The sequence below is a fragment of the Leptonotus elevatus genome, chromosome 2 (genome assembly GCF_054856555.1).
Source record: "Leptonotus elevatus isolate MCC_2025b chromosome 2, RoL_Lele_1.0, whole genome shotgun sequence".
Taxonomy (NCBI): Eukaryota; Metazoa; Chordata; class Actinopteri; order Syngnathiformes; family Syngnathidae; genus Leptonotus; species Leptonotus elevatus.
Window position 1 is genome coordinate 21,865,836 of NC_141240.1, and position 23,788 is coordinate 21,889,623.

Below are 23,788 nucleotides of genomic sequence, written 5' to 3' on the forward strand. Positions count from 1 at the left end.
CTTAAGAAAGGTTATTTTAATGTTAAAGTGCGCTATAAGACATTTAAAAGGTCCCATGTCCCCTTTAAGTGTGACTAAATGCTAAAAGGGAAGTCCTTGTAGTTGTACTGCTAAATTGAACGGGGAACTTGCTTTTTCTCCTTGCAAGGACAAAGGAGAAGAGGAAAAGGCCAAAAGTGTTCTCACAATATGAGACTTAAAATGAAGCTGCCGTTTGTAGTCCTTTTTTTATTAGGTGAGGCTGAGTCCTTTTTTCTGTTGTCCACTTTTGACTTATGGCGCTTGTTCTGCAGATGTTCCCGGATCCTTCTGCCAGCAGACGGTGAAAGAGTTTGCCGACATTTCCTTGACACTTGACTTCCCGCCGATTTACAGAGGACACGTCAAGTCGTGCTGCAAAGTGTACCAAAGCGGCTGTCAAACCCTCCTGGACAGCACGGGCTACACCGCCGACTTCCTGAGAGGAAGGGTGAGCTTCACGGAGACAAACAGCTGGATCGAGTTCAAAGTGACTCGGGTACGGATGGAAGATGGAGGATACTACAGATGTGTGTTGCTGGGCACTCCCGTCTACATTTACGCAGATCATCGCTTTCATGTCTTCGGTAAGCCTTCGCTTCAGATCATTATTGAATATTATTATTACCTCAGGCAACAGAAGCCCAGTCAGGAGAAGGAGCCAGATGGGCTGTCATAGAAAGGCCAGATATGGACATGGACAAATTGAAGGAGAAAACATACTAGAAGCGGGGACAGGCTGGACTGGATGAAAGCATGGAGACAGCATAATAACATATAAATGTCATTTCAGGAAATTTATTATTTCAGAAGTGTGCATCAAACTGGTAGCCCTTCACGTTAATTATTACCCAAGAAGTTCAGTTCATTTTTGCACTACTTGCTGTTCTCTAATGAGCTTAGGAGCTATATTTCAAATTCTTGTCAGGAGTTTCAGCTGACCAGGATAATCAGTCCCGGGTCCCGCAGTCGATGAGAACCGAGGGCCCGGAGTTGACTGGGGCTGAAGAGGGGCAGGAGACCAGTGACCTTCCAACGTACGTACACTGACCTTACCTTTGAATCTGTGCCTTTTCAGTTCCATGGTTATCGTCAAACAGAGTAGCAGGTTTGTGTGGTGGTTCGAATGGCTCTAACTGTTCTCTCTAATTTGATGGGTGCTTTGTCCTCTGTAGAAGCAGAACTCCTTGGACTTTTGTCCCCCTCGCTGCCATCCCTGTGAGCTTCATCGTTGTTGTTGTTGCCTCAGTGGCAGTAGCGCTTTACTTCAGAGGCAAGACCAGATCCAAACACTTGGGTAAGGTTTTGGTTGATTATTATTATTAATGTGAGTAGAAAACCCCAGGCAGGGTTTGCAGATTGTTCAGTTTTTCCCCTTAATGAATCCATTGCATTTTTCATTGCAGACATGTTTGGAAAAACTCCGCCTGAGTCAGCCAAAGAAGACGCCACAGTAGGTGTTAAAAGGGGAACACAACCCCACTGACTCACTTTTGTCAGCCTTTAAAAAAATTAAAAAAATACGGAACTTGTTTGTCTGCACTGCTAGGAGACATCTGGCGTCATCTACACGACGGTAGACTTCCGAAGCGAGTCGTGCGCCACGGGAGCGCCTGACGCTGGTGGGGTCGAGTACTCTGTTCTTAGCGTCCACCAGTGAATGTGGTTGCTTGGAGTGCCTGACTGCAAGCCAACGGTTAAAGCTAGGACTTCCAACTGTATTTGTAAAAGGGACATATTATGTAAAATTGACTTTTGAATGTATTGTATCCAAGAGGTTGTGTGCCTACCCATCAAGTGTGAAATTAAACAACCAAGTGAATTTTTGTTTTCTGATAATTTCCCAAAGGAGTTATACAAAGGTGCGGCTAATTGATCCGCAGTGTTAGCGCAAATTAGCATTAGCTAACAGCAACATCAACGTTAGCATTCATCATTAATTTAATATTTTGTCCCCTAAAATTGTCCTTACCATAAAGTAGTATACTTTAAGTACATGCTATAGAGTATACTTAAGTATCCATCCATCCATCCATCCATTTTCTCTACCGCTTGTCCTCACAAGGGTCGCGGGGGTTGCTGGAGCCTATATACTTAAGTATACCTAAGTTTATTTTCCAAGTGTACTTGTACTAAAAGTAAACTTTTGGGACTAAATTTGAACATTTTAGTACACTTAAAAGTATATTTAAGTATATTAATAAGTATACTTAAGCATACTTTCAAGTATACTTTATAGTATATTTAAGTACACTATTAAGTAAGTATACTTTGTGGTACACTTATGTCCACAGTTTAGTTTACAGCAAAAAAGCCCAGTGATGACTTGATAGGGATCAAACCAGCAACCACTTGTACTACAGGTAGCAACCTTAACCTCTAGGGTATCCAGTCATATGATATTTAGGGCCTTATAAATAAATGTAACCTATAATTTTGGTTCCTTACTTAGCGAGTGCCTTCTAAGTATATACGACAGCAGGGGTGCCCAAATTCGGTCCTCGAGAGCCCCTATCCAGCCTGTTTTCCATGTTTCTTTCCACTAACACACCTGATTCATGATCAGGATCGTTATCAGGCTTCTGCAACGCTTGCTGATTAGCTGATCATTCAGCTGCACTGCAGGAGGGAAACATGGAAAACAGGCTGGGTAGGAGCTCTCGAGGACCGGACTTGGGCACCACTGTACTACAGTAGGTAAGCTTTTAGTACATGTTTTAGTATACTTGCAAGTACACTTAACATTTACTTGGTGAAGTATACTTCCGAAAAGTACAAGAAAAGTAAACTGGACGTATACTCTCCTAATTTTGAGTGTACTTCAAGCATACTTGCATATACTCTTTTTTTGGTAAGGGTGGTTAATTAAAACCAAATTAAAAAAATCATCAGAAGCTTGATAATGTGGCCTCAACAACTCTAAAAGTTAACCGCTGTACAATAACAGCCATCCAGAGCGCAAAGCACATGTTTGTGTAACTTTTTTGAAGCATTGCTATTTGATCTCTGATCAGTGTATAAAAACGACGTATTTTGAGCCTAAAAAGTTTCATTCATTAACTTTAGCAGGGTAATTTAATTCCACCGCAAAGGCTAAAGATTTCCTTCGTGTGCTTATCTTTCACTCTTAGACCTTTCGACAGGCCGTTCTCCAATTCACAGGCTACGCTCTGTTATCGTGTCATCTTATTTCTTCTTTCGTCTGGTTCCAGCCCCCAAGGAGGCCGCTCGATATTTGATTCTTAGTCCACGCTTTTGCTTGTCTTTCAAAAGTCCAACAGGTCTTACGTCTGTGACATTTGAGTGCAACAATGACAATCCTCTTTTGCTATCTTTTCATTGATAAAAAGCACAACATTGTACGACATTCATGAAAAAAAATGGAGTGACCCATCCTTGGCCCATATCCTACTACTCACAAGCGTTGAACGTGTGATTGTTATGCCGCAGATCGTTTTGAAAGCTGCATGAGCGTGTGATTGTTACACCACATGTTGAAAATGACTGATTTGATGACTTGAAGGTGTGAATGTTAGGCCACACATGCTCAGACTGATGGTCTTGATAGCACTGCTATGTGATTTGTAGATCACATTTTTGTAGCTTTGAGGGTGATTGTTTTGACAGCATGAGCATGAGATTGCTATGCTACGCATAGCTTTGAGAATGATCTTCTTCTTTTTTTTTTTTATACAACTCAAACATGTTCTTGTTCTTGAGAGCGATTTTTTGATGAGTGTGTAATTATGTTTCACATAGCTTTGAGAGGGATTTAAAAAAAAATGCAATAACATGAGGTTGTTATGCCATGCATAGCTTTGTGAGTTGGTCATTTTTACAAGACAAGCATGGGATTTTTATGTCACATATGATATGATATGATTGTTTTGATGACAAGAGTGTGTGGTTATGCTGCACGATTTGAGCATAATAACCTACCTTCTGCTTTGTATAAACAAAGGTATTGTGTGTGTGTGTGTGTGTGTGTGTGTGTGTGTGTGTGTTGTTGTTTTTTCCCGGTTGCAAAGCAGCAACACATACAAGATGCTGTCCTCACACTTCTGCTGCATTTATTTTTAAGGGTAACGTTGCAAGATAACAAGTTTGTAATGATATTAAAGTGCAACATTTGACCAGAGAAGCAAACTGCTAAACAAGAGAAAGGCCCTGGCTTACATGCACACACGGGGAAAATGTGAAAAGGCTAGCGTGGCGTGCTTTATTTATTATGCTTATATTTTATAGGCGTTTTACAGGTTTGCGGCCAATGTCGACACACTGGCTCACTTTCATTTGGGAGCCGTTGACGTCAGGGAAGCACACTTGTGTTTGCCCTGGGTTCAGAAACCATGAGGTGGTAGCAGTGAAATCCAGGTCATGACTCACCTCTCTGTGCCGGTTGGCTGAATCGCAAAAGCAACCATTTATATTCTTCATTTCATTGATTGGACCAAAGATTGTGCCTCGGCAGAGACCTTGCAATCAGCAAAGCAGCAATTAAAACAGTATTAGCATTGTCATCACCATAATACAAGAAGGAACTATAAATTACAATAGCAGAAGTGAATTTTTACGCTTAAAATAAATGAAATGACAGTAAATGGTGGTGCGACTCCATGAAAAAGACAAAATACTTTAGGCTATAATGAACTGGACTGTCAAACCTATTTTTGTCATGTACCACATTGTAGTTGGGGTCCTCACAGAATTTGAGGACAATCAATGCACCAACATTCTAATTTTTGTTATTTTCTAAAAAGTACCAAAAAAAACAACAACTTGTTTTAAACCATCACAAGTTTTAAACCAGTAGTTTAATTCGTCCATCTCAACCATTTGTTCAGAAATATTTTATTTGTCATATCATATATTTTGCTGTGTTTGGTGCAACCCTGCTAAGATAAATGAAAATGTATTTTCCAAAAAGCATGTATGAATAAATCCTTACCAAAAAAAAGTAGCTAAATTATATTTAAATGCTAATGTGAGCCTCTCTCTCTCTTTTTCTTACTCCTAATTTCAGTCGCTAATAACAGCAATATGTTTTTAAGTGCTAATGTTAGAGGTTTTGTTCAAGGCTACATGCTAGCCATGTTAGTGGCTATGCTAAGTGGTCAAGAAGAAACTTAGCAATATAATAAAAAAAGAAAATCTTATTATTGTATTTTAGTGATGAGTAGTGTGAAAAGACTTACCTTACGTCAGCGTGAACAGCTTGATGACATTTTTGCTGAGTCATATAGCTCACTAGCTTTTTCTCTTCTTTTTGATGGCTAAATTGTTTTAGTAAAAGTTGAGTGGGTTGTTGACAGACGGCTTTAGAGCATATCAACAAAATCACACACACAAAAAAGAACCAATTTTAAACTTAGTTTCAATGTTATGTTTGATATGTAAGAGAGAGAAGAACTGTTTTTGTTTTCGAATGATGTAACAGAAAATGAAGCGATGACTAATCTTCAGTGTGTCATTACATCCTTTATTAGCAAGTACAGTGTGATAAATTAACAACAATAAATACATTAATAACTCACAAAACGCTGAAAAGTGCCTGACCTCCCTTCCATAGCTCATTTTGGTACATTCCAAGTGCTTCCCTGTGGCGTGTGAGAGTGTGACGTGGCATTTATTATGCAACTGACGTAACGTTTTGGATTTATTATTTTTTTATAAATTGCCCAATGCTTCTATATAGACAGTCACCCCCATGTGTTTTTTCATCCTCAAAAAGTCTTGTAAGTGATCTCTGGTGCTTTATTGAAAGTCCATGTTCTTGTAGTCATCAGTGCATTTGTACTTGCTGCCAGCGTAGCGGGTGCACACCAAGTGGGGGAGGCAGGGGCACGTGTGGTGCTGCCTTTTGCCAGGATAGGGCACCTGCACCAGGGCAAGACAGGAGGATGAGTGAACGGCTTTTCATTCTCGTCGTGATGAATTCACTGATGATGTGTGGCTCACGAGGATCAATAACCTCTGAACCTAACCAGCAGCTCATCCTTCAACTTTCTTGTTTGCTTGCAAAAATCAAACCAAGAAAAAAATAACTCAACAAACAAACAAGAAAAATAATTTTTGTTTACTGGACTTATATTTATATATATTTTAGATTGATTTAGAAAAAAATAACATGTCATTATAATGAATAAAAAGACATCTAAATAAATAATACATTCAATATAATTGTATTTAACAAACCTGCTATATTAAAATATAAACAAACAATAAATAAATCAAATTAAAATTGCTTTGTCAAATTGACTCATGATAAAAAGATGATTTACTTAATTTTTTTTGGGTGTAATTTAAAAAAATGTGCTTAGCATTTTTCATTTATTTAATAACCCTCCTGTGAAATTATTATTATATATATATATAGTCAAATTATCCTTTATTTCTTTAATGACCCTGTTGTTAATTTGTGGCTCAGAATGACCTTTAAAAAAATTACTGGACTTTTTTTTTCTTCATTATAAAAAGAAAACACTGAAAAATTATTATATCATATTTAATGTATTTAATTGCCCTCTTGTGAAATTGTGGGTCAAATTGCAACCCTAAAAAAAATTCTACTTATTTAGCTGGTTTTCGTTTCTCCTTTTTAATGCTAAATAAATAAATGAAATAATAATACATAAATATCATATTCCATTATTTATAAATAATTATTATACTACAGATGGATTTTTTTTTTACCACCCCCTTTTTTTTTGTTCCTTCTTTTTTTTTTATAATACCATTTTCATTACTGTCCTTTGTGTTATAGGTCAAATTTGGAATTTTAAAAGCAGAAAAATCTAGAAGTGTAACAATTTTAACGATGTGTGTTTTTGTCATATTTCCCACCATGTTTTTTTCCATTGTATGATGGTCAGTTTGCATATGGATAACCGACATTGTCGTGTGAATATACCGTACATGCCGCGAATATCTGCGTGGCCCACCTTGTGGCTGAGCGGGTGGCAAACGTCGCCTTCGGTACCCCTCGGGATGCACATCCTCAGGCCCCTCAGCCACAGACTGACGGCACAGCACAGACCCAAGCCACACTGTATGTCGCGTTCGCAAGCCTGTAGAGAGACACAACTCATTGACATGACATGTGGACCGCACAGCTCTCTCTGCGCTAAATTTAAAGGGAATGTGGGGAGCCGCTTCTTGGCTGGGAGTCGGCTGTGTTCCCTCCCTACAGTAGCAATGTCTGGAGAGAGGGGAATCTCGAAAAACAGTGAAACAAGCTCTACACTTGCAGTGTGACAATTAAAAATATGATACACAGTTGATTGTTCAGGTTTATAAAAGTGGGAAGTGACAATAAGAAAACGCACTGCTCTCTATGACCTGTGATGTAATCTGCTTTTGGCTGAATTGCATTTGAACTTCCATGCGCCCACGCACATTTTGTACCGTTTCATCACTCTGATCTATTTACAAGCGGCCATCAATTGCATCCAGGATATCTTTCCCTCCGGTGGACGTGAAGCAGGATGAGGATGCGGTCGCCACGCTGTCATGCGTAATCACTTTTCACTTAATATAGCAAGACATGTGACTGTGCTTTTCGACATCTATTGTATTGGCATACGGCGGATTCTATTTGCGCTGAAGCCGATCGGATAAATGAGAGCAGATAAACATTATTTGCAGGGCGGCTGCGCTTCAATGATATTGGCAAATTGGCACCGATGCAGCACAGCGTATTAATATGGCTGTCAATGAAAATGAAACCAGGATTGCCTGTTAATAGACAAGTGTGCCCAATAATTCATTTATCAAGGTAGATGAATGGTTTGTAGCTATGGTTAATCAGATTTTTTAAAAATCCAATCACTTAACTCTATAATATTGTATTGTATGAAAATCATAGTAATAAAACGTGAAAAAAAATTAAACAGTTTGTGCATCATTATCAATTCATCGCAGCTCCTGATGCTGTCTGCATCTTGACCACTGGGGCGGCAGTATAATACAGCCATGCAGGCACAAATGAAGAGGAGTTTCACAACTACAGTACGGACCCAGTAAATGAAATAATTTTTTTTCAAATAAAATCAAATAAATAATACATTAAAATAAAATAGTAAATACATAAAATAAGAAATAAAATAAGAAATAAAACAATAAATAAATAATTCAAAAAAATAAAATAAATAGTAAATAAAAAAATAAAATAAAATAAAATAATATATTTTAAACTATTTGTGCACCAATTCATTGCGGCTCCTGCTGCTGTCTGCATCTTGGCCACTGGGGCGGCAGTATAATACAGTTATGCAGACACAAACGAAGAAGAGTTTCACAACTGCAGTAAGTGACCCAGTAAATAATATGTATTTGCCTTAGCTTTAATGAAAGAAATATTAAGCAATATAAAAGCACCCTATATATCACAAAATACAATTACCATCGTCAGAAAACATGTTGCAAATCATGCAACTTCATTTGGGACACATAAGACATTTCCGCATTAAAAATTTGAAAAATATGAGTTTAGAATATCTTTCTTACTGTTTGAATGATGCCAATAAAATGAAATAATTTTCAAAAGGAAATGATATTCATAGCATATAGAACTCACTCCAGTGATGACGGCTCCTCTGGACCAGCTGACAGACGCAAGGAGGAAGGACAGCAGCACCACTTGGAAGCTCATGACGACAAGGGATCTTCTCGTGAAGCTTTCAGGCACTCTCCCGGCTCGTCTCTTTATCCACTCGGGCTCCCTCACCTCACCTCAGCTCACCTCCCGCCCACTCCGTGTGTGTACCCCCATGGCCGTCTCATCAGATGCTCGCGAATGGGAATGGGCGGGAAGCCTCAGGCTTTGCCTCTTAGTTCTTCAAACATCTGTTTTTGTGACTCAGCCTATTCAAAGAAAACGGGGATGAATATGAAAAAGCTCAACATATAAAGTTGACACATCCCTGTTGAAAGGTTTTTGAGATGTAAAAAAAAAAAAAAGTAAAGTGAAAATTATCATGTGGTTGCACAAGTGTGCACACCCTCGTATAACTGGGATGTGGTTGCGATCAGAGTAAACAAATCACATTCAAATACATTAAATGTCAGTTAGCACACAGATGCCACCAATTTAAATGGCTCTGGTTAACCCCAAATAAAGTTCAGCTGTTCAAGTCGGCCTGTTATGACATTTATTTGTTTTTGCTTTCTAACAAAAGTCAAAAGGTTTTTTTGCTAACAAACTGCTAATAATTTTCAACCTTGGTTTCATCGGCCCATGACAAAATCTTCCAAGGTTGTTTTTGTGTTTTGGCAATTAATTTGATAAGTAAATGAGAAATAGTCAGAAAAAGCCCACTAGAACATCAGAACTTTGGGCTTAATCTGATCCATTTTAAAAGGAGACGGATGTGTGCTAACTGCCATCTAACGTGAGTTTAAATGTGATTGGCTAATTTCTGAACACAGCCCCAACCCAGTTATAAGGGTGTGCACACTTGTACAACCATCTTGCTTTAGCCATTTATTTGAATTGCCACTTTTTAATTTTGCTCACTTTTATTTAAAAGTAAAAATAAATTGATAATTTGACTGTCAATTGTTGCTAAGTGTGCTGAAATGTGTTCCATAAGCGGTTCAACATTCTGGAGAATTTTTCTCACCGAAATCGTTTCAGTCATTGCGTTACTGTTTAGTGGAGCAAATTATATAACCAATCTTTTTTTCATATGCAAATATAAAAGTCATAAAATGTACGGTTAACTTCAATGGCACAAGGCCAATCTATGCTACCCTGTGATTGGCCAGTGTGCACGTCCGAGGTGTGGTGTCGCATAGGGTCGATTGGCCAAATACTTCTGAGCCTCTGATAGACAAATCTTCATTTGGGATTTTACTCTTATGCCTGATTTAGTGAGATTGGGATGTGGCCATATGCAGGAAAACAACGCTATGTCATCGATGAAGTGTGTGTGTGTGTGTGTGTCAGGTCTTGATTGAGTGTATAGGTTCCGTGATCATTATTAGGATGCGAGCCTGTCGCAGTGCCGCTGATGGATTCCTCCATTGTACCAGCCACATAATCATATCCAGTCATTTCTGCCCCGTCAGCAACGCCGCCTCTTGAGGCTCGCCTGTCTTAAGGCTGACTTTCTCTCAAAATCCATCAACATAATGCTGCACAAATTAAGCGCTCCGGGTTTATGCCCATCGCATTTATGCAATATCTTATGATCAATACGATGCCTCATGTGAGCAATTTTTTTTTTCATGCTCATGTCTTGGTGATGTCAGGGCCAGGGTGCTCAAACTTTTTGCACCGAGTAGTACCCCCACCAAAAAAACTAAACACTTAGCTCTTCAAATATCAACATTGAAATATGGTAAGGCAATGGTTTTATTCATATACAATATATTTAATACAGTATTAATGTAAGACATAGAAACATTATGTACAGTTTCAATTTTGACACAGAGCTTAAAAATAAAAAAAATAAAAACTTACAAAATGATTACACTAAAATGTATTACACGTAATTACAACTTTATTGTAAAATGTATCATATTTAAAAAGTAGAAATGACAAAATCGTTTTTGACTACAAAAAATTGGCATCCTTTGTGTCTTGTGCTGGCGTTGAATATTTCTGATAAAGATGAAGAAAAACATACAATTCAAAACTATTTAAACTTTTTTTTTCTCAACACTGGTATTGTTGAAAGATGACATTACTTATGTACAGCACTTCTACTCTTACCAGTCTTATTTATTTATTTGTTTTTAATATTTGCATGTATATCTGTACAAAACAACAACAAATTTTCGAAACTTGTTTTTTTGCAGCGTAGACTACATACAATATTTGGAATTATTAGTAAAAACGCGTTTGTTCCTTTTTGGGCAATTGGCCCTTGCTGCGGCTCGTAGCGCGTGACGTGAACGTCAGCTGACTCCTAACCGGAAAAGTATCAAAACACGAAGTTGTTCCTCTTGTTAAATTGTATTAAATATCACACTTACTGCTTCTTTACGGATGGAGTCGACACTGGAGCAGCACCTTGACGACACGTAAGATATTATTCGCCCCTCTTAGGCTTTGTATGATTAATATTTACACAGATATAATTGTTTTTATCCTCTCTTTCTCCCGCCGCTTGATTCGCAGCATGAAAAATCCAGCAGTGGTCGGCGTTCTTTGTACGGACGAGCAAGGACACAACCTGGCATGTAAGCATAGACAATTATAGAAAATAGATTCAGCTCTTCACACATATGCTTGTTAAACTTAGGGCAGTGGTTATCGTTTTCTTTTTTAAATCCAGGGAGCAGTTTCTCCAAGGACCCCTCCTCATAATCTATAGGCAGTGGATATTTTGCCGTGAACTTTCCTGCTAGCGCTATTTTGACGTGAACGGCTCTGATTGGTCAATTCCCGGACCGAGTCATGCGCTGGACATGATTCATGCCTCGCTGCATCCCCTTCCGTGTTTTCACAAAGTTTTCATTTTGATTTTGGACCTGATATCGACATTACTATCCGAACCTTAATCACAACCTTCATAGTATATAGACAATTGTCAGGAAATTGGGTTTGTGAGTGTTTCAGGACTGTGCATGGAAACGTTTCAGTGTGTTAAAACACTTTAGTGTGTGAGAGCATTCAGTAATGTATAAAAGCTACACAATTTCAGTATACAGTGTGTACCCCAAAAATCATAGAAAGAGCATTTCAGTAGTGTAGGTGAGCAAATAAATAAATAAATAAAGAAATCCTGTAGTATATGTGAGAGCGTTTTACCGGCATGTGTGTGAGATGAGATGTAATGGTGGCTGATGTCTGTTGCTGACATTTGTTTTCCTTGCGTGACCTCCAAACAGGCCGTGGCTCGCTGTCAGATGAGCACGGGGGCGTGGTGTCCGTTTTGGCCAAACAGGCCGCAGCTCTAACCAGGGACTCGACGGACACGCCCACCGTGTGTCTGGAGTCCGACTCCGGGTGAGCATGGACATCACACGCACGTTGTTAGTCTGTCTCAAAAGACATGAACTTTTTTAGGATATTCACTTTTTTTTTTTTTTTTTGATGCACCTGTGGATGAATAAACATTTATGAAGGGCAGGATGAGTTGAGTTTAGTTTGTGTGGCAATGCTGCCACCTAGTGGACAACTCCAGCGATGTTTGCTTTTTAGAAAGGTCTTAATCTATATTTGTAATAAAATAAGAATATAATTTTGGTATGGTGTTTTATTCATTATGTATTCTGATTGGTCATTTAGGAAATGATATAAGACATTCAAATTAAATATGTAATGTCGACATTCTTTTCACATAGTTTTCTTCAGTGTTGTATTTACTGTATTTGGAATGCTTTGCATTGCGCTGTTACCTAAACAATTAAAAAACATGAAAGTATACATTGTGCTTTCTTTCTGCATGTTTTTCAGAAATATTTTGGTGAGGACTCACGGGACTGTCACGGTTGCCGTTCACAAGATTTCTGCCTGAAAGCAACATGAAAAGAAAATGTACAGAAACGTGCTTGTTTGTCTGTCCCAAAAATGTTTGTTTTCTTCCTTTTCTTCAAATGTGTGTCTTCTTTCATAATAATAAACTTGATCATGAATGATACACGTCACGTGTGATCTTTTGAGTCATCATTATTAGAATTAGTGAACGTGTATCTGTCCTTGTCTGTTTAGCATGGTTATAACAATGCATTTATTTATTATTGTTGTTGTTTTTTTTACCCCTATATATATAGGGCCACATACAGAAAAATCTGTTTGGTGTTACTGACAAAGCAGAAGTAGTGTTAAGTGATGTCTACATTTTTTTTTAATTGTGTGTGTGTGTTGCCGCATTAAATTTAAGCAATTTTAATTTCTGCAAAGATTGACTAATATTATTGCAGATTACAAATGGGTAACTTGTGACAGGCTCTATGTACTGTATATGCACATATATATGTGTGTATCACACTTCCTCCAAGTGGCCAAGGCGTGCACGCCAGATGGAGCAGCACACTGTCAATTGCATTGAAGCAAAAAAACATGGCGAAAAGCTAAGGAATCTTTGTGCAGTTTGTCACTTTTTTTTTTAACTCGCGACTGCCACCTCTGGCCCAAAGCGTAACTGCGGCATCTGTGTTAGGCTCGTTCATGGGGCACAACCTTAAAGCGACAGACACAGTTGACAAACGAAGACATGATTTTAATTTAAAAGCTGATAGGTGCAGTCAGAGTAAAACTGTCAGGGGTCTTCATACTCATCCGGGCATTGGTGGAGCATGCATGATGTAGAAACAGCTTTAATATGATATTTTTAAAAACTTTAAATTCAGTATATTCTATTTAATTACGCCATTACTGTGTCAATATTTTAGAACACATTTATTCAGATTTTTTTTTTATACAAAAAGTGTCATTTTGTTGAAGCTGGAACAGAAAAATGGCAACTCACAATTCTTATGTTGGCCACCTGCTATTCCGACAGTGGCCTGTTGGTGGTGTCAATACAAGCTATACAAAGTTGTGGTCAGACGACAAATTACTTTTGTAACTATAAATGACTACTATCAACAGCGGCGTTTTTTAGCACAAAGCCAAATAGCAATAACAATAATCAATGAGGATTTTAAAGTGTAATGACGCCCCATGAGTTCGATTCCGGGGTCCTGGTGTCTCGACCACGTGACCCAGCGCATGTTGACAAAGCCCCCCTCCTGCCCCTCCGGTTGACTTGCGCGCTCTCAGACGTCTTGGAGCAAAAAGTGAGAGGATGCAGAAGGGACGCAGCCGTCGCGCATAGAGGCACAAGCAAGATCACGGCCGGGCACAGGCAGAGCCCCCCTCGCCCTTTCTCTCCACGTCCCCCCTACTCTTAAAGTGCAAAGTTATGGCAGGAGGAGAAGAAGAGACCCCAGTGACGCGCCTCGCAGGTATGGAGATCCTTTCACTCAAACTTGCTTATTTTCACATGGCAAACGACTGTTTGCTTTGGCATTGCTAAAAATATATGAAGTTATTTTGGGCGTAAGCGTCCCCTTGCTCCCACCGACGTTGCTTCATCTCACAGGTGGCCTGCAGATGACGATGACACGCGCCGTTTAAGTGTCACTCTGCGTCCGCTGTGAGGAAGAATAGGACCGGAGTGAAGAGGGGGCACCGCAGCGACGCCACCGCCATGCGACCCGGCTGCGCTCCGGAGATAACAACTGGCAGCTACAATACGAGGTACCCCCACCCACAACCCTCCTTCATCGCCCACCGTGCGACAAAAATGCGTTTTGTGTTTACTACTGTAATCTCTCCATTCCTCAGCACAACAATGTCTGCTTTGCACTGCACTGCAAGTCTGCAGGAACGTGTAGCCACTGGTGCCTTGACTCACGAATTGATTTTGTACCGCGGCCATAACTGAAATCACTCGTATCTCAGGTCAACTTTCCCTATTGAAATGAATGGAAATGTAGTTGATCTGTTCCCAATGTCCCCCCCCAAAAAAACAATACACACACCGTGATTTATATATATATAAATATATATATTGTTTGAACTGTATTTTTGTGTGTTAATATGCAGTGGTCCAAATTGACCAATGAACATTCAATGGTGTTAAAAATACAGCGGGTCAATTTGACCCGTTAACATTTTCAGTGTTAAACATGAGTCAAATCAATCTATTCACATTTTTTTTGTGTTCAACATGCAGTTGGTCAATTTGAGCCATGAACTTTTTTGTTTTTGTTTCAAACATGCAGCAACCCATTGGCATGTGTTGGTGTTAATTAAACATGCAGTGGGTCTAATTGACCCATTGGCATTTTTGAGCATTCAAAACGCATTGGGTCACTTTGATCTGTTCTTTTTTTTTGGTGTTATATGTAGCGGATCGAATTGAGACATTAACATTTTATGGTGTTAATGCAGTGGGCCAATTTGACCCATTAACAATTTTAATGTTAAATATGCAGTGGGTTAATTTGATTATTTAACTGATTTATTGATTAATTAAAAAAAAACAGTTCTGTTCTGCAGAATAAAAATATACCGCAATAAGATAATAAGACTATGCAAACATATAAAGCTGTTTTTCCTTTCACCAAACTTCATCTTCCACACAGTTTTTGCCTTTTTCGCCACATTTTGCTCACCTTCAGCAGTGTCTCCATCATTTCATGGATCGAGGTTCACATTTGAAAATTTGTTTTAACACTCCTGGCTTTCTCAACTTCTTCAGCGTCAGTGTCGTAATTTTTTTTGTCGAAATACTACGCTCGTTCACAGAGCCAATGTGGCTCCCTAAACAAGATTCTACGTAGCGCACACCTCTGTCGACAATTTGACTGAACATGCATACGCTTACCGAAAGGAAACAAATAACATTGTTTTAATCGTCTTGTTGCAGGTGTACGGTTTGAAGCGGCCGAGCTGAGAATGTCACGCAGGGACGATGCCTTGTGACCTTCGTTCCCACGCAAACTAGCAAAACAGGTGATTCAAAATGCTCTCCTATTTGTCTTGTCTTTTTTTTTTTTTTTTTACTGATCTGATTTTTTTGCCAGTTTTGCTATTTGTGTTGCGATTATTTTTATTGTCCGTCCAGTTGGACAGAATGAGAGAACTACAGTACACAAACTTTATATGGCAGCAGTTAACATTACATGGGAGTTGGATTTTATTTACATGTTGGACTGGGAGGGCAGCGTTACAAACTGCGAGGAATGGATGTGACAAGTTGCGATATCAATGACGGGACAGGACAGGACAGGACAGAGGTAGTGAGCCAGGCAGTGTTGCCGGTGCGTGCTGTCAAGAATTGTGAGCGCAAATGAGAGGACAGTCCAGGAAGTCGGTTGTGTGAAAGTGTTGTAGTGCCAGCGTCATAGTTTCATAGTGTCGTATTTTCATGGTGTACTAGTGCTGCGTCTTTGCGTAGTAGCGCAAGAGCGTCATAATATACTGTAGTATTGTTGCAGTTGCTTCGTGTCATAGCATAGTCGAGTGTTTCATGTGCTGAGCTGCAGTTTCGAGAGATCCCCAAAAAAGCATCAATTTATGAGTGCAGCCTCAACTGCCAGCGTGTCGTAAATTGAGTGCAGAATGTGGACAGCGGACTTGGTACCACCCCCCCCCCCCCCCCCGAACATTGGTTGCCGCCATTATGAATGCAACATCATCTCGGTTGCAGCGGTAGAAACTGCACAGGATCTTTTACAGCGGGCAAAAAAAAGAACGAATAAAAGTTAGCATTCACAGTAGCTGCTGTGCTTATAACACACTTTAGTAAGTTTTAGTATTAGTTTAACTTAAAAATATATATATATATATATTTGGAGTATATGGGCATTTTTACTATAAATATAGTTAGTCATAGTTGGTATTATAAATCATTTATCTATTCTTTGATTCTGTTACGGAAAATGCTGTTTAAATTTTTTTTTAAATTTTAGCAGTAGTGATTCATTAGTTTTCGTGAACTATGGCAACATTGATGAGTGTGTTCCCCCCTTACATCGGAGTGGCCCAATTTGGAGTTGAGTCAGTGTCCATATCATATCACATACCTCACTTGTCCTTATTTCAGCCAGCATCAACTTTTTCTTTGTTGTTTTGCGACCCTCGTTCCGAAAGGACCGTCGTGGCACGTGAGTTCAACAGGTTTCTCATTTCTGTTGTTGTCCCACTGCCATTGATTGATTGTTTAAAATGTTTGGAAAGGGGCAGGGATTATTTGGCAGTTGGTTAGTGGCCAATCAGATGAGCAGCAAAATGAATGACGGCTCGCTTCAGCTCTCCTGTTACGTTGGCCTGTCAGCGGTAATGCTCCTGAGGTCACTTTGACCTGGGGTGCGCTGAATGATCTAAAAGTGTCACACATGGATAGAATCCCAACGTTGGGGAAAAATAGATCAACATTAAAAAAATTGGGTGGCCATGTCTTTTATAACCAGGGCTGGGAGGGTTACTTTTAAAATGTAATCCGTTACAGTTACAAGTTACCTGCTAAAAAAATGTAGTTAGTAACGTAATCCAAGTACCATAATATTAAAGTAATGTAACTGGATTACTCCAATATTGAGTATGCTCATGAAGACAAAATAAAAAGAAATATCGCCACAATATATATTCTATACAATGTGCCCCTGCTATTTGCGGGTGATTGGGTCCCGGGCAGCCTACAAATAGTAAAAATACTAGTGTAATTAAAAAGCATGTAGGCTATTGATTGATTGATTGATTGATTGAAGGCCATATGCTGTTTTCAAACTGTCACTGAAAGCAACCACACCTCACAGTTTAATAGATAGATAAAGAGATGGATAGATGGATAGCTAGCTAGCTAGATAGCTAGATCGAATGAAGATGATGATGCATGACATCAAACTCTCGCTCCGAGTAAGTTCCAGTAAATACCGGTCGTCATTTCCTCCTCCCGTCCGTGAAGCTTTTTCAAACTGCCCGCGTGTGGAGGACACGACTAGTCAGTTCGTTTGTTCGATTGTTCGATTGTTCGATTGTTCGTTCGTTCGTTCCCACCTCCCCGACATGTAGCAACGGTCCCACTGGCGCGGGCGTGCACGCTCTCTCTCTCTCTCTTTCGCACTCTCTCTTATCGTAGAAATTGTAATCCCTCGAAGTAATCCCCATTTTCAATAAATCTACCTGTAATCTGTTTACATGTTTTTTCCTGTAACTGTAATGGAATACAGTTAAAAAAAATTGTAATCTGATTACGTAACGGCGGTACATGTATTCCGTTACTCCCCAAGCCTGTTTATGACATGATGCACAAAATATCTCAAGCACCTGTGCTCTAAATTGAAGAGGAAGTTGCCCATTTTTGGTTTATGGCAGCCATTTTGGGGACAAATTCCATCAAAACTGGGCCTGGTGAATTAGAAAAAAAGTTTCACTGATAAACATGAACATTCGGGGGACTTGTCTATTATAACTGAAAGACCAATCATCTAATTTCGATATATGGCTTTGATTGGAGCCTTCCTTCTTAGTACACGATGCTCCATGCAAATCGTCCCGTTACTGTTTGCTTGGCCATCATCCTGCTGACAGCTGGAATAACAAAGCCAATAGATTGGTTTGTGTATGCTAGCACAAGACAGGGTATATGCGGTCAAGCAAAAACACCGTTTGGGTTAGAGTGCAACTTATATAATGACACATCAGGAGATTTTCCCCTTGCCTCCAGGGTGTCCACAGCCGAATGTAACGTCCGCACCAGCAAAGACAATGAGAATGAGACTGTAGATCGGTCCTCATCAGAATCACTCGGACATCATGAAAAGTTAGCAAAATAAGGAAACTCTGACGTGTGCATTTGCACATATCATTGATAGGTCTCTTAAAATGTGTTTCCTTCATGTTATACAATTTTTACAAATTGGATGTACATCATTTTGGCATGTCCCACAAGTCAAAATTAAATAAATTAAATAATTAAATAATATTACAGGGTTGTATTGTCCAGAAGTTATTTTGATCATGTAGATTCAATTTTCATGATCATATTGAACATTTTGCACTTGAAATTGGAATTGCTGTCAACCCTGTCATTCTAGGATAGCTGGCCCTTTACAAAACAAAACAAAACCTTACGATGTTTTCAATGACATTACCGCCAGCATTTTTGTCTTTATTCAGAGTATCTACAGAGTAAATATTTACACTTGCATTTTGTAGTTGTCAGCATTTTAAATTCCTGTATGTGTAATTGGACGCTGTCAAGCTAAACAAGTCATAGTCATAGTAAAATATCCGTTGATATAAAAACCTGTCAAAAATGCAAAATATTTTTCTTTACCAGTACCCAGTCAGCTTGCCAATTGATAAATGTTTCGAAGTGAAGGTCCAAAATATGCTAATTTAACATGAGCTACAAATGCCCATCCTGTCATAGTCCACTCTGTCAGCAAGCTTATCTATTTTGCTATTTGCATTTACATTAAACTATTATTATTTTTAAAACATATACATGTAATGATTACAATAAATAATAATAATGACAAAACAAATAGTGGGTCATATTGACCCGCGAATATTGCTGGTACAAAAAAACCAAACCTATTACGATGTTAGACATTGGACTCTGAAGTGCACTTTATGTCCAATACAGTACTTCTCTTTATTTGTATCAAAAAAGATGGCGTGCGTTTGGTTTGAGGTGCACAAAAAGAGATCATATGAGAAGGGTTCGAAAAACAGCTGAGCAAGTTTAATTCTGAGCCGGTCTGGCCCACTTAAAAGGGGAGGCTAGGGTTAACGTTTCAGGCCGGCGAGACGCCTGGCTGACGTCAAGGTGAAGAAATGGTAGCGTCCGCTTTTGGAGGATTGTGAAATCATATGCTGGAAGACGCTTAAGGGACCCTCGCCCTGTAACGTGAGCCGTGGTTTGGGTTGAGTTAGTCCAAACCTCCGTCGCAGAGTTTTTTAATAGCACCCGCAAACACCAAAACACCGTCTGGCCTCAACATTAGCTGCAGCAGCACAAGCTTAACAGCTGTGTCAAAATTGACAATGTGTTTATTAGTGCGATGCGATTACTTCCAAAATGCAAAATGTTAAACTGTCTATGCCATAAATGTTTGTGTTTTTAATGGAACGGTGTTAACAGTGTTTAATAGGGAGCTTGAAACAGTTCTGAGAACTGTCCGGGTTTCCACCACATTTGTACGGGTTCCCACACAAACTTGTTGGTCTTTGGTTGGGTCATGGGGGACTATTGAAACATCTGCATTCTCATTGGACAGCGGGGACGAAGTTCATGCAGTCTTGAGAACTGTCCGTGTTCGCACCACATTTTCCCCAAGTTCAGACATTTGAAGAGTCATGAGGACATTTTGAAACAGTGAATGATGTTTTCTTTTCTGTGAACTATTGAGTAAGGATAAATCATCAATTTGAAAAAGATCTAGTTTTTAATTTGACAATTAGGGGGGTCGGGGTCTCGGGTAGGTTGTATGGGTGTACCTAATGAAGTGACCAATGATTATCCATTATGGAAGCTTGTGTGTAAACTATGGAATGAGACGTGTTGGCGTGTTGTACATCATGGTGGAAGCGTGCCCAAACACGAGGCGGTTAAACCCTCGCCGCGAGGTGCCGATCGCCAACCCCCTTCACTCGAACCCGCAGACCCTCGGCACATTCCCAAACATGCACTCAGGCATTCTAGGCGGACAACTTATGAAAAGCACATGGGAGGCAAATATTTCCCCAGCGGTACACTGGTCCAATTCATTCCTCTTTTAATCCGCTCTGCGCTCTCTGCCTGAAAGGCGTCAAGCTTTCTTATACAAGTCACTTATTGATTCAGGCCACTAACTCTAAACAAGATAGTGTTGCCTTAAAGTTCCAACGCAATGCATTCCATGACTTCCATTCTCTTGGCGTTCCAAAGTAAATTCCCCCTTAGAGATCAATTACATGTGGAATCATTCATTCCAGAGTCCGACATAAAAGTCTATGTCAGGGCTAGAGAAACGTTTGTGTTCAAAGGCTACATTTGATCTTTAAAACAGACAGACACATGTGACAGATTGTTGATGCCGTTAAAAAAAGAAGAACCGAAGTATGTAAACCATGCAAAATTGTTTGTTTTAAAATGTAGTATAAAATTGGCACATAAAACAAAATAAATTTAAATGTATATTTAAATGTTCCATGATAAATGTTAACTCATTGACTGCCATTGACAGCTATAGACGTCAAAAATGAATTTTAACAATTTTTACGAGTTTAAAATTTGTTTCCATTTTTGTTAACAAGAGTATGAAAACCTAGAATTTTTAAAATATAATTTTTGTGTACATTTAGAACAGATATAAAATTTGTGATTAATTGTTAACTAGTGAAGTCATGCGATTAATTACGATTACAAATTTGAATCGCCTCATGCCCCTAATTTTTAACAATCTTTTATTTAAAAAAACAACATTTATTTATTTTTTACATTTTTAATGTTTTTTTTTTTAAAGAAAATATTATTTAAAAATTAGGGCCGTCGGGCGATTACAATTTTTAAATGTAATTAATCGCATGACTTCACTAGTTAATTCACGATTAATAATTTTTTTTACATCTGTTCTAATACAAAAAAATTCTATGTTTTCATACTTTTGTTAACAAAAGTGGGAAAACATGTTAAACTAATATAAATGTTAAAATGCATTTTTGTCGTCTATAGGCGTCAATGGCAGTGAATGAGTTAAATTAAATTTAATGCAACACTAAGGATTATGATTATGGCGGCGCCATATAAACAAAAGCGGTAATGTTATGCCTGAAGGAAGACCACATTTCCCATGAGGACAAGCGCATTGCGTCGTTTTCAAGCTCACATCAGCAACATCACATTTAAATGCCATATTCTGACCAAACCACACAATGTCATCTGACAAAAAACTGCTAGCTTAAAGGGACAGTAACTTGAAAAATCAACTTTTTGCAGCTTTTAGCTATGTTAAAATTTTAATTCCTCACCAAAAACATCACCGAAGTGGTGTTTTACTCCATTTGTCCCTCAATGAGAAGCGGATGCTCACCCACCCCCACACTGCCCACGTGGACTAAACAGACGCCCACTATTCTTGGAGACCTCCATGCTCGCAGGATAGTGATAAAAGTAGCCTTTATCAGTAAACATTCTGTCCAAATGAATTCAAAGCAATCAATTATCCGTCACATTTGCAATGCCAATTGGCCGTCTTAAATTCCCAAAGGTTCCATGGCTGACACTTGTCTAAACTACAAGTAACATTTCTGCGCTGCAGAACCTAACTGAACGAATAGTGTAGTGGTTAGCGTGCTTGCCCATTAAGCTGAAGGTCCCGGTTCGCGTTCCCCTCAGTTTTTTTCTTCTCTCTCTTCTCCCCCCCCCCCCTCCTCCACCACTAAGATTTCTTGCGGCAATGAGCTTTTTTGTTTCGAATGTTTATTGAAGAATTGAACATCCATCCTCTCTCCACATTTAAAGAGGACGCCATTCAGAGGAGTGCTCGAACTCACCGATCTAGCGCAGCAGCCGGCTAGGACGCGCTGGGGTTTTACTGAACCAGGCGTTTTTTTTCTGCGTTTGAAAAAGAGCCAGCAAAATACCTAATATTACATCGCCATGGTGTCAAAGGTAAGATTTAACCATTATATGCCTATAGTTAACTGTGGAAAGGCTTAAAATACCGTAATATAATACCTTTAATGCAAAACACCACAGATGGGCTGAGACAAATTTACATAGATGTTACTTTCAATATAAACCTTTAAACAAATGTTAATTTAGCACACACACGTAGCAGCATTACATTTACACACAAACATGTCCAACCACGACTGCATCTACATACAGTACAGCTCAGTGCTTCATTCCAATGTACTACACCAGTCATATGAGAGCTAAGTACTTTGTTCACAAAAAGTTGCTCAATACCGGCTGAGAGTCCTGCCAAGCCAACGGCAATGGAACCAAAACAGGAAGTAGAAACCTAACAAATTAAAACCAGGAACATGTCATCTCCCACTATCATGACACTAAAAAAACTGTCCATCCGCGTACTTCCTGTGGTTCTTTTTTCCACCCGTTACCCTTTCAAGAAAAAGTATGACGGCGTATTAGGGTCGCCTAGCGGAAAAAAATCAAATAAAAAAGACAAGGCTAGATTTAAAGTCGTTATGACAAAATTAAAGACTAACCCTAACTCAGCAGTAAAGTCAATTTACCGAAACAAGTGTGTGTGTATCCTGGCGTCACAACCAAGCTCAATGCGACTGGTTGACTGGGATGACAAATCTATCATAACAGGATGCATCAAAGAGTCTCAAGAACTCATAACCTAAGTTGAACAAGAAGTCGGACATTTTGGTTTGACGTTTTCTTGATTTTTCATTTCCTTTGAATTTAGTGTCACACCTGCTAGCAAGATTTGATTTCAATAAAAAGGAAGCGCTAGCAATACCAAGCTAGCATTAGCACTGTAAATAAGCTAACGTTAGCCATAACTGCTACGTTGCTATAGCTGCTAGACCAGCGCAGTATAGAATTCAAGCTATACTATAGCATGACTTCGCCATGGAGTTTTACTGTAAGGGTTTGAAGTTTTATATTTCGGAATGTACAATCCATTAAAATTAAAAAAAGACGCGGTAATCGTACCTGTCGAGCAGAAATGCGGCAAATTTCATGCCACTTCTGAATCCTATCAGCGGCTTGATGTCGCTTCACTTGACTGCTTGTCTTAAGCCAAGTATATGATGCCAAGATATGCCACCACAATTTATTATTTATTTAAATTGCAAACTTCCCCTTTAATTGATCACATTGTCTTGACTTTATCATCTGTATTATTTAACAGTCTTAGGACCAGGGGAGTGAACCTGAGGAGCAGGAATTTCTTGCTGAAATCTTGTTTCGTATTACAGTACGCAGGGATACTCCTGTTACACGCCTATGCGGATTGAAAAGATGCAATCCAAGGTCATGCATGGTTTTTGCTCGCAACAACGCAGCCCAGTGAATTCCGGCACTATTGTGTTACACGTCACACGTGTTAGAGAAAGACTTGTAAAAATCCCTCAGTGTCGGCGGCGCGCCATGTCCGTCAAGTAAAAGCTGCATAATTGAGGGGCCATTGTTGCGCAATGTGTCTAAAAGGGACTGCTGAAGGACAGGGCAGGGCTGATGAAAGGCAGATGTGGGGAAGCAAGCAAGGCAGGCCTACGGGGTAATGGGTGGGACTCAGCAAGATGCAAAACAAGGCAAAAAAACAAGCAGACATTTATAGTCCACGTGGGACTATCAGG

At 39.2% G+C, this 23,788-nt stretch overlaps 4 protein-coding genes across 4 annotated transcripts in view; 3 read left to right on the forward strand and 1 right to left on the reverse strand.

Annotated features, from left to right (window-relative positions):
• The first annotated feature begins 136 nt into the window (after positions 1 to 136).
• Positions 137 to 1,823, forward strand: LOC147178886 (uncharacterized). Its single transcript, XM_086069651.1, has 6 exons — positions 137 to 235; positions 294 to 605; positions 947 to 1,055; positions 1,194 to 1,315; positions 1,425 to 1,471; positions 1,568 to 1,823. Exons 1-6 carry the CDS (start codon positions 190 to 192, stop codon positions 1,676 to 1,678), a joined length of 747 nt encoding a protein of 248 aa, XP_085925777.1. The 5' UTR covers positions 137 to 189; the 3' UTR covers positions 1,679 to 1,823.
• A 3,756-nt stretch (positions 1,824 to 5,579) lies between these two features.
• On the reverse strand, positions 5,580 to 8,926 carry prok1 (prokineticin 1). Its single transcript, XM_086069424.1, has 3 exons — positions 8,594 to 8,926; positions 6,960 to 7,085; positions 5,580 to 5,895 (listed from the first exon to the last, which is right to left on the reverse strand). Exons 1-3 carry the CDS (start codon positions 8,666 to 8,668, stop codon positions 5,773 to 5,775), a joined length of 324 nt encoding a protein of 107 aa, XP_085925550.1. The 5' UTR covers positions 8,669 to 8,926; the 3' UTR covers positions 5,580 to 5,772.
• A 1,985-nt stretch (positions 8,927 to 10,911) lies between these two features.
• lamtor5 (late endosomal/lysosomal adaptor, MAPK and MTOR activator 5) lies at positions 10,912 to 12,605 on the forward strand. Its single transcript, XM_086069107.1, has 4 exons — positions 10,912 to 11,043; positions 11,141 to 11,202; positions 11,854 to 11,971; positions 12,422 to 12,605. The coding sequence occupies exons 1-4, from the start codon at positions 11,009 to 11,011 to the stop codon at positions 12,480 to 12,482; spliced, it is 276 nt and encodes a 91-aa protein (XP_085925233.1). The 5' UTR covers positions 10,912 to 11,008; the 3' UTR covers positions 12,483 to 12,605.
• A 1,016-nt stretch (positions 12,606 to 13,621) lies between these two features.
• The window catches only part of slc16a4 (solute carrier family 16 member 4), a 35,405-nt gene continuing 25,238 nt past the window's right edge, over positions 13,622 to 23,788 (forward strand). Inside the window, exons 1-3 of the mRNA XM_086068025.1 lie at positions 13,622 to 13,914; positions 14,052 to 14,209; positions 15,384 to 15,469. The gene's annotated coding sequence lies outside the window, so the exon portion shown is untranslated. The remainder of the gene's footprint in view (positions 13,915 to 14,051; positions 14,210 to 15,383; positions 15,470 to 23,788) is intronic.